At 37.2% G+C, this 13,414-nt stretch overlaps 1 protein-coding gene across 1 annotated transcript; it reads left to right on the top strand.

Annotated features, from left to right (window-relative positions):
- Window positions 1-2,227: 2,227 nt before the first annotated feature.
- Window positions 2,228-11,888, top strand: LOC121424259. The gene is made up of 8 exons (XM_041619878.1): window positions 2,228-2,251; window positions 5,761-5,910; window positions 6,148-6,263; window positions 8,584-8,735; window positions 9,396-9,698; window positions 10,091-10,420; window positions 10,932-11,040; window positions 11,172-11,888. Exons 1-8 carry the CDS (start codon window positions 2,228-2,230, stop codon window positions 11,401-11,403), a joined length of 1,416 nt encoding a protein of 471 aa, XP_041475812.1. The 3' UTR covers window positions 11,404-11,888.
- Window positions 11,889-13,414: the final 1,526 nt, after the last annotated feature.

Below are 13,414 nucleotides of genomic sequence, written 5' to 3'. Positions count from 1 at the left end.
ATCTGGAGCTTAGACACTAGATACAATGAATATTTATGATTGATAGTATTTGTGATACATGATTTTTCATATACTTGAAATTTGAATCAGTTGTATTATTGATTGAATGTTTTATGTGATAGGCCCCTGTACTTGTTTGTCAGTATAATATACAAATGTTGACTGGGCATGAGGATGACTGTAAATTATCATTCCCGAGGTGTGTTCAGTGGAGCGTTGTAACCCGGTGGATTAGTCTCCGGACTTTGAAACAGGGTCATGGGTTCGAATCCCAACCATGGCGTAATTTCCTTCAGCAAGAAATTGATCCACAATGTGCTGCACTCAACCCCAGGTGAGGTAAATGGGTACCTGGCAGGAATTTATTCCTTGAAACACAGTGCGTGTAACAGCACTGCTAAAGCCAGAGTAATTATGTTGCATATACTGTAGAGCGCTTAGACACTTCTGACAAAGTAAGTATTAAGCGCTATATAAGCAAGTATAATTATTATTATATCGGTCTTTCTATCACCCAAGACCTTGGCCGACGGGTGATAGAAAGGCTGATATGAAAAGCAGCGAGGGAGTGATGATTTCCATTGTTGTCCAAATACAGAGCAGTCCAATATTTGGTTTGTATACCTCATCGTTAAAGAGAAATGCCAGTAGTTGCAGTAAACACTGATTTCATGAGAAAGTCTGTAAAACCAGGCTTAATTGTCAGTATATCATCAAGGATCTAGATCTGGTAGTTACATTAACTGAACTTTGTGAAATCTTGAAATCTACGCTGAAAAATGTTCACACCGAAGATCCCCAACACAGATAAGCGCACGTGGGACAATGTATAATTATTGATTAGAGCGTCGGGCCCGGCGCTCTACCCGAATCCTGTGCTTATTTGCTGATTTCTCTGCAATTACACAATTTCTTCCAGAATCCTTGGCACATGCGTTTTATTTATACAAACAGACACTTTGTGGTCATTTCATTGGATTCTGTACGAACTCATTGTGATATCGTTACCAAAACTAGCATTTACCTTTAATCACATAACTCTAGACCCAAAGGTGTCAGCTTTAGAACCGCAGTGTAACCCTAATTTGTCTAATTTGATTTGCTAACTAACTTTGTAATTTAAATGAGCTGCTAGCTCTGCTGCCTATGTGGGCAACTGGGTCACAAAATCTAGCGCGCCATTGGCTGTTCAGACATGACTGAGGAGCAGCAGCACAGCAAAGTGCAGTCATTAGCTCTAGCCAGCTAGATGCGCGTGTAGCAGCACAACTTGTGGTCCCGCCCTCAGGGGTTACAAGTAGTATCAGATGGTTTGATAGAAGAAATTGGCAGAAAATCAAACCCGAGATGACTGATACGTGGAGTAGCACCACGTCACATGATGCAACATTGACCAATCAGTGATAACAGTCTTAGTATGAGGTATACAACTGTCCTTAATAAATAAACATTTTGTCTACCCATGTACTTACATGTATGTAAAGTTGGTATAACACTCATTTTAGGTTCTGGGTTTGAGTCTCCACATTGCATTTGTTTCTACTGCACCCGTTTCACACACTTGCAAAGGTGTTCGATGATTTGAATTACATGTAATCTGTGCATGAACAGTATTTATATTAACCGTATTTAAAATATTGGTAGATATTATTTGTTCAACGTGAGCCAAGTCGTATTTAGTACCTTCAAAGTTTGCAATGTATATTTTTCAATAGTTGACAGTATAGCGCATAATCTATAATTTATACATGTACATTTATGTATAGAAAGGGAATGGATAGAATTATGTGCTTGTAATTGAACTCCACAATAAGATTAGAAATAATAATGTATTAGCTTTGTGTATTATATTATCTGTCTAAGCTTCAGTATGTACTCATCTGTTGGATGGCAGTCCTCACAAAGGTGCTAAATGTTTGTCAAATATATCTCATTGTTCCCCTCACAAAGTGGACATTTATATACTGTGTACAAAGCACTGAAGCATTGGTTATATATTTGTAAATATATTGGTGTATAAAGTGTACAAAGAGGCATACTATGGACCATGATAAAAGAATAAAAGATTTTTACCTAACTTGCCATACAAATTGTGTGACTGTTGTGAATTTGTCATGTTGTTTTTGTATAATAAAGTGATTCGATGGATGCGGGAAATATATCCACCTTGGAGCTCCCACTGCAAGAACAAGAAATTCATTCCTCTTCCCTCTCTCCCTTCTGCACGATGCAGAGAAGCTTTGAGATAAAAGTGAGCAATGGATTAGACTTCTCTTTTTCAAAGCTTATGATCAATGACAGGTTGATGATTGGTAGGATAATTAATAATAATATGTCCATTTATATAGTGCAGTTTTTATGTGCATATACTCAACTGCGCTTTGATACTTGGTATCATATTATTACCCCGGCTGTAGCTGAGCCACCATATTAATAAGCGCTAAAGCATTCAAGGAATAAATCCTACCGGGTACCCATTCACCTCACCTGGGTCGAGTGTGGCACAATGTGGATGAATTCCTTGCATGCAGAAGGAAATTACGCCATGGCTGGGATTCGACCCCACAACCCTCTGTTTCAAAGTTCGAAGACTAATCCACTGGGCCACAACGCTCCACGTATTTCTACGTATGGGAGGATAATAGTTTCAGCTGAGAAGAAAACAAATTCGAAGTGGTCGGTAAGAAACCCAGTACTAAATTATAGGCATGATAAAGGAATACAATATATTGTGTACGAGTGTGTGTGTGGATGAAGGGGGGGGGGGCTATCTAGTTAACAATGACTAATCAAGCCCTTGCAATAAAAATAAAACATGAATGCTCTATTATTTTGACCTTCTTTGTGTCATGGCCTAACTAAAAACATTCATCAAAGGAAGTGAATAATATATTTCCTCATCAGAATTCAGGATTTAGAAGAATTGCATTGAATTTGTTTCCCCATAACTCATTAAACGCATCTGCATAATATAAGATAGATATCAGTGAAATAATATATTGATTATTGATGAAAATGAATGCTGTATAAAAAAAAACTATGATGAAAACATCCACTCTCCTTCGACATACCTAGATATGAGTGTGAGTGAATTTGTACTGCATTGTTCCGTTAAATTTTAATACGTTATTTGTTGTTTGACTTGCTAGATTCCTGTTTGATTTGAACTATAAAGACATACATCAAGGCCTACTACCCCACCCCCCCCCCCCCCCCCAGCAACCAAATGAATATCAACAGAATTCAACTATCTAGATAAGTGGTCAAATACATATACTTTAAACAAATCTCAATTGCAAATACACCTTTTTTTAACCATTATTCATATTTAAGAATACTTAGAAAAAGATTGTCCTCGACAACCTGAAAAGCCCCGGCTGAATGTTTGTCAATTGACTTCCCGACATAGCAACATCTAAATGGATAAAAATTGGATTCCAAGTATTGTAGTTTACTTACTACTAACACGAACATGCGAAAGAAAACGTTATTAGGTGCCTATATTCACAGGAAATAAAGCAGCATAATTTTGAACACTTAGTAAACATGTCTATTACTGAAAAAAAGTAGACACTAGAAGTTAACAGTGTTTTTGTCAACTTTTAGGGGTAATGAATGCCGCTTACGTCATAATGAGTCGACTTCATGCATGTCCACGCTTTGCTTATCGCTTTGCTTACGGTGTTTGTATTTGGAACTGTATTTTAGAGGGTAATGGTCCTCGGATAAGGGGGTGTAATCCCATATACCTTGTCATTATTTTGTGATCAGGCCCGTTGAACCGTGTACAGGCCGATGATAATCACTTCTAAGTATCAACCATGATAGTTCTATTCAGTAACCAGTGGTATAATCTGACACCCGGAAGCATGACACGCTCGGAAACTAGTTTGGAAACTAGAGCAACATTCGATCGGAGTCGCCAGATTTATTTTGCACCCAGTGTGACAGGATTTCCCCTTGGAAATACATGTACGTGTACGTACGTCTGTGTGTAGCGTGCGGCATATAGAAGATTGTTACGTAATCAAGAACTTTCTTATTATACTCCCACCATATCGCGAGTAAATGTTGATCTCGGAAAGTCGGCCCTGTCTGCGAAGAATTTAAGGAAATAATATGTATTGTTTCCCCGCTACATCGATTTCATCCATGCTTTCGACGTGGTAGGACAATAGTTCACTAAGTGATGTCGTTCTGGAACATAGTCTTCTTAAGTTGAAGTTTAACTGAGGTGGATTGCGCCGGGATTGCGAAAGAAATGTTCTTGAATATTTGACACCAAAATTATTGTGTTGAATATATTGACAAGCTTTATATACGATGACAATGTGTAAAGAAATAGCCTACACGCTCCTCTAATGATTTGTTTTTTAGGTTGCTGCATGCATCCATTAATTTAAATTTAAATTAAATAGGTCTATGGATACAACGCTCACCCGAGGTAATTGTTTTGTTTCACATCTTTGCTTGCTGGATCATAGGATATCATCGTTCAGTTAGTGACTGTGTACCGTCGTCACTAAACTCAACCAAGATGTTTTACGGAATAACCATAGTTGTTCTGAATTTCATACAAATCGGTAAGCCCTATATGATATACATTCACATTCATTAATGTGATTTAAAACGAATGCATATATATATATATATATATACATATATATATATATATATATATATATATATATATACATATATATATATATAGTTAAAACAGAAATAATTTTCATTACGGAGTTTTTTATTTCTGTTTTAACTGTTCATTGGACCAACTCTTTAATTGTTTATATATATATTTTTTTGAGCTTGGGTTTTTGAGCTCTTCCGCCAATATACTACTCACTGAAGCACCCATGCAATGTTTAGGTCCTTGCTCATCACAATTATATATATATATATATATATATATATATTATATAATATATATATATATATATATATATTATATATATATATATATATATATATATATATATATATATATATATATATATATATATAAATGTGATCAATCTTGGCGATCGATGTACGTGTACGGGTCTCCTTCATAATTATATTTGAGATCAGTAGTATGGAGAGGGCCGTCGCAATACCCGTCTTCATCAGGATCTTTTCACGTACTTCTTCTCTCTTTCTTTCTTTCTTCTTCTTTCTTTTTCTTTTCCTTTCTTTCTTTCTTTCTTTCTTCCTTCTCTTTCTTTTTTTCTTCCTTTTTTTCTCTCTCTCTTGATCCCTCCTTCTGCTTTTCTTAGTTTTTGTATTGTTTTGCTTTTTTTTGTACTGTCTTATTGTTTTGTGTCTTGTCTGTGTGTGTGTTGGGGGGAGTGAGCACTTGAACCCTTTTCCTTTTTTTTGTAAATTTCATTCAGTTTTATCAATGTTGAGCAATCAAGTTTCTGCATAAGTATTGTATGATTTTGTGAATTTATATTGGTTATAAATGGTTAATTTTTGTTAGTGAATTTATCCACTGTATATGAATATGTTAATACCATGACATTTTGCACGATTGTTTGTATTATGGATAATTATTTGCGGGATTATTTGTCTTTTGTGAACAGTGTTTTGTTAATATTGAATTGTAATATTTTACAATGTACCATCACTTTTATTTTGAACTGAATGAATAATGAATATTATTACAAAACAAAAAAAATAATTTATCAATTCTTATATTTTGTAAAGAATTATCATATTCCCTTTCTCTCCATTTCTCTGTCTCCCCCTCCCCCTCTGTCTCTCTCTCTCCCCACGCAGTATCTAGCCCCATCGGCCGACCAATGGCATATTTTTGAAGATGCCCTATATCTTGTGGATAACGACACACGATTAAAATACGACCAGGCACAGTCGCACTGCCAAGAACTCAGAGGCAATCTCGCCCGGATAGATTCCGACGAGATACAGGTAATCTCTATGAAATTTGATACTGGAAAGGACCTAAAGGGGCGTCATTTTTTAAAAAATGAACATGTAACTCCTTACCAATCCGTCTGTTATAAGATTAAAGCATCATCCGGGAGCATCGTGTATGTTATGGTTAAAGTTTCAATCGTGTAATATTATAATAGTATTGTCATATCAAAGAAAGCCTTTCAAAGCGTGGATCTATTTAATATGTTTTATCATTTCTTCCCCATACAGTCTTTCTTGACAGATGTCGTTAGTCCAGGCTTCATACCAACACGATGTTTCTTTATTGGTGCTAACGATAGAGAAGACGAGGGTGATTTTAAGTGGCAAGACGGGACCCAAGTTCGGTAAGACGTCGTGACGTCAAAGCAATTTGTGAATCTCACAAATCGAATCCGTTGGACTCAACCGTGGGTTAAATGGTCCAATCATGGATCATATTGAGTTCCATGGTTAATCAACGGATTAACCCATGGATTTTGCAAAATGAATTCGGGCCAACCGTGGGTTAAAATCATGGATCCTACTATTGGGATCCATGGTTAAATCAACGGATTAATCCATGGAATTTGCAAAATGAATTCGGGCCATTATGGTCTGAATGTTTTAGAATCACATCTGAGATACTTGAAAAGAAAATTTAATAGCATTAGGATTATATTTAAGATTCAGAAGTTGTGGCAGGGGCGGCCATGCAGAGGATGATTTCAAGTCCAGTGTTGGAAGCACAATGTGGATTGCGTTTCCAAGCACCAAAACCTATTCTGAATTTCACGAATAATCCATATCACAAAATTGACATTTGAGGACCATCTTCACTTTGTGTTTGGTGTTATTCTCGTGTAAATATTGACCTAACACCAACATCATCACTGGTTTTGAAATCACCCATCGGTTGGTGATTTTCCAAAGACAGGAAATAAGTTAAAAATGAAGAAAACTGGGGGGCCGGGGGACGAAGGAGAAACAAAATTTGCAGAGCCAGATTCGATATGTTTGATTGTTTGTTTGTTAAATTTTAACCACCTTTCGTTGGGAACGCAAACAATTTTGTCTGTTGGTAAAAGTCAAAATACCATAACGCCACCTTTTTTCAAATTTGTTTGTTTCTGGAAAAATCCAGAGGAATTGTACAACAATATAGAATCGATGACCTGTAACAATATGATTATACAACGGTTGGATAGCCCCATTTCAGAGCCATTGACTCAAATGGTCATGTTTTCTATCACTTTAGCTCGGTGGTTGATTCCGAGGCCAGGGGCCCGTTGCAGAAAGAGTTGCAATCAATCGCAACTCTAAAAATCATGCGCAACTTGATTTTCAACCAATCAACAGAGCGTATTTGGGACTTGCGATTGATTTTTTTGGCTTTCGTTTAAACGCAACTCTTTCTGCAACGGGCCCCAGCAGATTCAACTGGTGGAAATTCAAAACAGTTCTTGGGATTCCTTAATTCGTCGAAAATATATGTGTTGTTCAATATGTATGATATGGGGTCCACGGTCTGATAGTGAAAAAAAACTGCAAGGATCCCCGCTATTGTATTTTGATGGAGATAATGACAATGTTGTTCATGGACATATATGAATTCTCTAAACAACCCACAAGTAAGATAAAACCACATTCCATGTGATAGGCTTATGCCCACCGTCGCAGGTCATCCAGTATTTCGACTTAAATGGTCATGATGGTTAGAAATATTTTATAATAATTATTATATAATATTATCGTTATATATATTATATTAATAATTATATTATATTATCATATATGTGTGTGTGTGTGTGAAATTATACATGTACAACAGCTTTTGGCAATTTCTTTTTATTTAAATATATTGTGAAAGAAATAATATATATATATATATGTATATATATATATATATATATATATATATATATTATATATATATATATATATATATATATATATATATATATTATATATATATATATATATATATATATATCTTCATCCATTTCTTTGCAATATTTAAATAAAAGAGTTGCCAAAGCTGTTGTACATGTATAGCTTCACACATTTATATATTTATATATATATATATATTTTAAAGAAATTGACGGTGAGAACAATGGTAGGCCTAGCTTAAATCAAGGTTCCCCAAAGCAAGGCTCACCCGACAAAGGAGATTAGAATTGTTATAGTGCCGAAAATCTGTCTATCTGACGGTCAATCGGATCGGGGTCGCCATAGCCACTAACCCGTCCCTGTGGTCTAGTGGTTAAGGCACCGGCGTTCAAAGCTGGGGGCCCGGGTTCGATTCCCGGCAGAGGCATGTTTTGGCATCACCAATTTTTCCAAAGGGCATATAGCTCTGAGTAACATTGATTTAAGCTACGCCTACCATTGTTCTCTTCATCCATTTCTTTCACAAAATATTTTTAAGAAAGAGTTGCCAAAAGCTGTTGTACATGTAAAATGTACATGTAGATGTATAATGTATAATGTTACACACACACATATATATATGTATACATGTATGTATATTATATTTCATTCTTTATTGTGTATCAGAAATTTTGATTATTGTGTGGAAAGGTTATTGAATATTCCATTAATAATACTCTCCCTAAATAGGCCTACCTTATCATAGCATATTTACTATTTTCTCTCGTTTTATTTTTTTTTTCATTTAATGATTAGATATGATGGATGGTCACCTGGGCAGCCTGACGACACAGAAGGGAACCGAGACTGCGCTTGTCTATGGTCCTCCAAAAATCCCAGTAGACATGGGCAATGGGATGATACCAACTGCTTTAATCGTATGAACTTCATATGCCAGAAGGGGCTATGTGAGTCTTGTCTTTTCTAACCTATGGGTTGGGGTTGGATGCGTGCGTGCGTGTGTGTGTGTGTGTGGGTGTGTGAGAGAGGAGAGAGGGAGAGAGAATGTGCGTACGGGTGCGTTCTTATGTGTAGAAGGTGTGTAATGGTGTTGATGGGTGTGTAGTGGTGAAGGCATGTGAATTTGTGGGCGTGTGGATATTGGCGGCGGAGGCCAAAAAATTTAGGGGGGTCCACCTGAAAATTTTGGATGGTCACAGGTAAAAAAAAATGCAGAAAAAAGCACAAAAAGGCCATCAACCAAAATTTTAGGGGGGACCCCAACAATTTTTAGGGGTTTCACCTGAATTGGGGGGGGGCAGCAAACAAAATTGATAAGCAAAAAAAAAAGTTATCAACAAAAAATTTAGGGGGACCGCCCCCCGCTTCCTATGCGTGTGGATGATGGTAGGTATATAGTGATGAATGGATGTGGATGTGTGTAGGTAAGTCGGTGAGGGTGGATGTGTGTGGGGGATGGTTGATATACAATTGGGGTTTCAAATATTTTAGAAGCTTATCGGTTACGATTTGATTTGCTTTTATTTGATGTATTCCACTTTTTTCATCTTGCAATGGGCTAGTCCATTTTACATCAAAGGTTTATTACTAATTATCCTCTGCTATAGATAATTTTACACTGACGAGTTCTCGGAGCAATCCAGGATCGGGCTATGTTACCTGCGCTGTCGATATCGTAGACGACAACGAAATACTGCCACCCGATGACATCAGATTGTCAGTTGGAAAAACATTGGCATCAACGAGATTGATTTCACACTCATCGACGCGCGTCATTGGTCAATTTCGTGACAATACGTTTGAAATAGACAATCTTGAAGAAAACGACATGATATTCTGTCATGTTGGGAACTTCCCAAGGAACACGACATCATTCTCAAGAATTCAATTTCTTCCGATTAACTTTTATGGTAAGGACTCACGGATGTCTGATTGTAGATCGAAATGTTTTGTGAAATTGACGATTAATAGGAAATTGTTCATAATTATTGTCTTATACTCCATCCATTCAACAAATTAATGAAATAGAGAAGCCTTTGTGACATAGGAAGGTAACATGTGTTGTTATTTCCATGTCATACTTTTTGATGATTTCGTAGATTTCATAGATTCATAGAAAACAAGGAAATTAAAAAATGAAAAACATTCCCACGGCCTCCAGATAGTTTGCCTGAGACCACATACTCACTTAAACTTGACAGCTAATTCAAAAGAAGTTACCTTACATGTGGCCCGATTCTTATTTGCTATCCTATTGATCGTTGAACGCCATAACGATTTAATGACTGTTCCACCCTGGCAGCTCTACCCGGACTGACGTCCTCTCCAGCTGTGGACGACATCAGTTCAACCTCCTTTACTGTCACCTGGAGTTCCTGGATACCATGTCTTGATACCGGTGAAGGGCCAGTGGTCAGTTACCTGGTCTACGTACAAACAACGGGTAAGGAATGGATTAATGCTGGTGAGGTCGACTCGGATGAGGGAGAGGGCGCACTTCAAAGGACAAAGGAGCTAGTGTTGACTGAATTGGAACCAGGAACTGAATACAATATCAGTGTTTCCGCAGTCAGAGAAGGTGTTGGTGGAGAGGGACCGAGGAGTCCATTTGTGTCTGTTACGACGAGCATTGGTTAGTGAATATTCCACTTTATTGTCCCGACACTTTTATCTTTTCTTACTTCGGTATTCAAACGTTGACGTGGTCGTTGCCTGTATGTCGGCACTGTTCAATAGAGAGATGTGATTATTTATTCAAATAACAAATGATTTGGTGATTCCAAGTTGGTTTTAATTAATATCAATGATTTGTTAAATATTTTTTCCTCATGGCTCAGTGGTACTGATTCCTATCTTAGCTGAATCTCATTCTGAAGTATAGGAACTAGTAGAGTTAAAGTGACAGCAACATGAAAACAAATCAAAGAATAATAATTTCTTAAATATCCTAATAGCAACCTTGAAAGCAATAGAAAGTAATGTAAATGTTTCCAAACTATACATGCCATGTTGAATGATCATTTACACGATGAGACCAGGCTTTATTGTAAGAACGAGGTAGTTAGGTATACCTAAAATAGCGTTACAAAATCAATTGAATACATTCATTTTTGTGATTTCTATCTGATATTTTGAAATTTCAGTAAGTGCACGTCGTTCTGCGATATTAGAAAACGGGACCCTGCCGTGGATATTCTTTGGAGTGTCAATAGCGGGAAATGTACTACTATTGGTCGTCATCATTAAATTATGGTAAGTTATCAAATGAAAAGAGAAAATTTCAGTTCAGAAGATGTATTCTATCATAATCCCGATAGTTATTTAGATTTATAAATATCTGATTTGCGATGTTTTTTATGTATCCCTTTTGTTTTCATCCGTAGCAGGAGACGAAAGAAGGAACCTTTCCAAACAAGAAGTCTTAAAGGTGTACGTACCACTCCATCAGGCAGCGTGCCCAACGATCACCAATATGAGGTCCCTCGAGCCCGAGGGGACGGCGAGGACCACCTGTACGAAGGGCTTCGGAGAAAAAGTAGTAAATACAGCGAGGCAGAGGGTTACATAACCATGGATGGTCCAGAAAGAGTCGAGTATGTTAATACGATCATGTGACATTTAGGTGCTCTTATGTACCTTAAAGGAGTTACTTGGTACCTTTTTAAGTCCATTCTACACCCAGTACTTAATTTGCATTTGAGCAAGGAGGCGGGGCTGTTCTGAGGAACAACCATCGTGAACTGAAAGAATGCCTCAAAATATCAAACTTCTTTTTGTCAATGACCCAACCAATTTCTCTTGCGAATTCATTTATATTGTATTCTTATGAGTTCACTTTTAGTTGGAAGTAGGCCTAGATTGTGACGAAGGCTAATCCAGGCAGCGGACTATAGGTAGTCCAAGTTGTGGTGCTTTCCAGTGGATACTGGATAAGTGTCCGGATTGCCATTCACGAATTCAGGGCTTATTATACGATTCAGTTTTTGTTTAGGATACGAACTGCAAACGAACATGCGAAACACGACACGGTATAATTATATCCAAGTTGTTTAGTTTAATCGCAGTAATGCAGAACTATCAGGGAATCTGCAGTAATCGGTTACCATCTATCAGGCGCGCCGGAACACTTTCAGTTTTGGGGGGGCAAAATCCCGAAGGGGGCACAATATTTTTGACAGCGTGAGTACCGAAGCGATCGAGCGGTAGAGGGCGTGGGACCCCCCCCCCCCCCACGGTAAGGACTTTGTGTAAAAATGGAGTTTAAAAGTTATGTTTCAAAGAGAATTCAAAAATAAATTTCTTGAGAATTAAACATAGAATTCACTACGAAAGACTATACTCAGAGTTTATGAGAACCTATGAAATCTACGCGCCAAACGATCGCTTAATTCGGAATGTGGTTTTCGTGTCTGATCAATTAAATTACGTAATACGCTTATATTGACTAAAAATACCAGAAATTACATTTTTCATGCAATATCCTTTCAGAAATATTTATTTATGTACATTTACATACACGGACGACGCGAGAAGAAGAAGAAGAAGAAGCAGAAGAAGCGTAACAACAGAAACAAAATACATTCTAATGATGTCTTTTTAAATTCAAAATGGCGGCTGTTCTGACGTGGCAGACGACGATATGCGCTTAAATACCCATTCTATTTAAATCATTTCTGACCTCAGCATTGGAGAGAGTCCCTGATTATACATACATAGGCAAAACGTTTCATATTTTGTAACTGGAGGAAAAAGAATTATGACCTGCTCAATTATTGTCTAACAATTTAAAACTTTTCTGAAAATTTAAAACATTACTCTATTTATGTGTTTCCTTTGACATGTTTTGTATGGCTGGGAAGCACTTTTGGATGACCCCTTCAAAATCTTCTTTTTTCTTTACATATTTTCTGGGGAAAATGTGACCATAACTAGGAAATGATGAATATCAAATTCCTGGAAATATTCATTGGTAAATAATCATGAACTAACAAACTACGGCGGTTCATAATGTACATTATGTAACATTATTTAGAAGAAAACAATTACATTCCAACAGCGGATGTGGTTGACGGTACACCATGTGGAGTTTTCGAAAAAAAAAGTGGATAGAGGAAGAAGTGAAATTGATAGGAGGAAGTAGACAGTGAAAGTCGAGTAAAGTTTTGTTCAAATGAGCGTAGTCCTGATAAAGACAGTAAACCAGAAAAGGTTGAAGAAGAGGCTTGATTAGTTGATAGATGAGTACTCCTGCTCTGCACTCCATTCGCCGAATCAAGCTAGCATCTTCTCATTTATCCAATAAGCAACTACTCAATCCTCTATAACTCTTTAAACTTTTCGGTTTTACAGCTATTTTCAGATTCCATATGTTGCTCGAGTAACTAGCGTTCACGCGCGTTGGTGATATCGGGGGGGGGGGGGCGTTTCATGAAAGGACTTGTCGGACGTTTTATCCGAAAAGTCCCATTTCATCCGACAGTAGAACTGACAGTTACCATAGTAACAGTACCTCTCAGCCAATCAACATCAGAGAAAGATGTCAGATCTGACAACTTGTCGGATGAAACACTCCCCAGGTCCGGGAGCGTTTCATGAAAGGACTTGTAGGACGTTTTATCCGACAGTT

Source organism: Lytechinus variegatus, chromosome 11, assembly GCF_018143015.1.
Source record: "Lytechinus variegatus isolate NC3 chromosome 11, Lvar_3.0, whole genome shotgun sequence".
Lineage (NCBI taxonomy): Eukaryota > Metazoa > Echinodermata > Echinoidea > Temnopleuroida > Toxopneustidae > Lytechinus > Lytechinus variegatus.
Note: the sequence above shows the minus strand (reverse complement) of the source record. Positions and strands in the feature narration are given on the sequence as shown.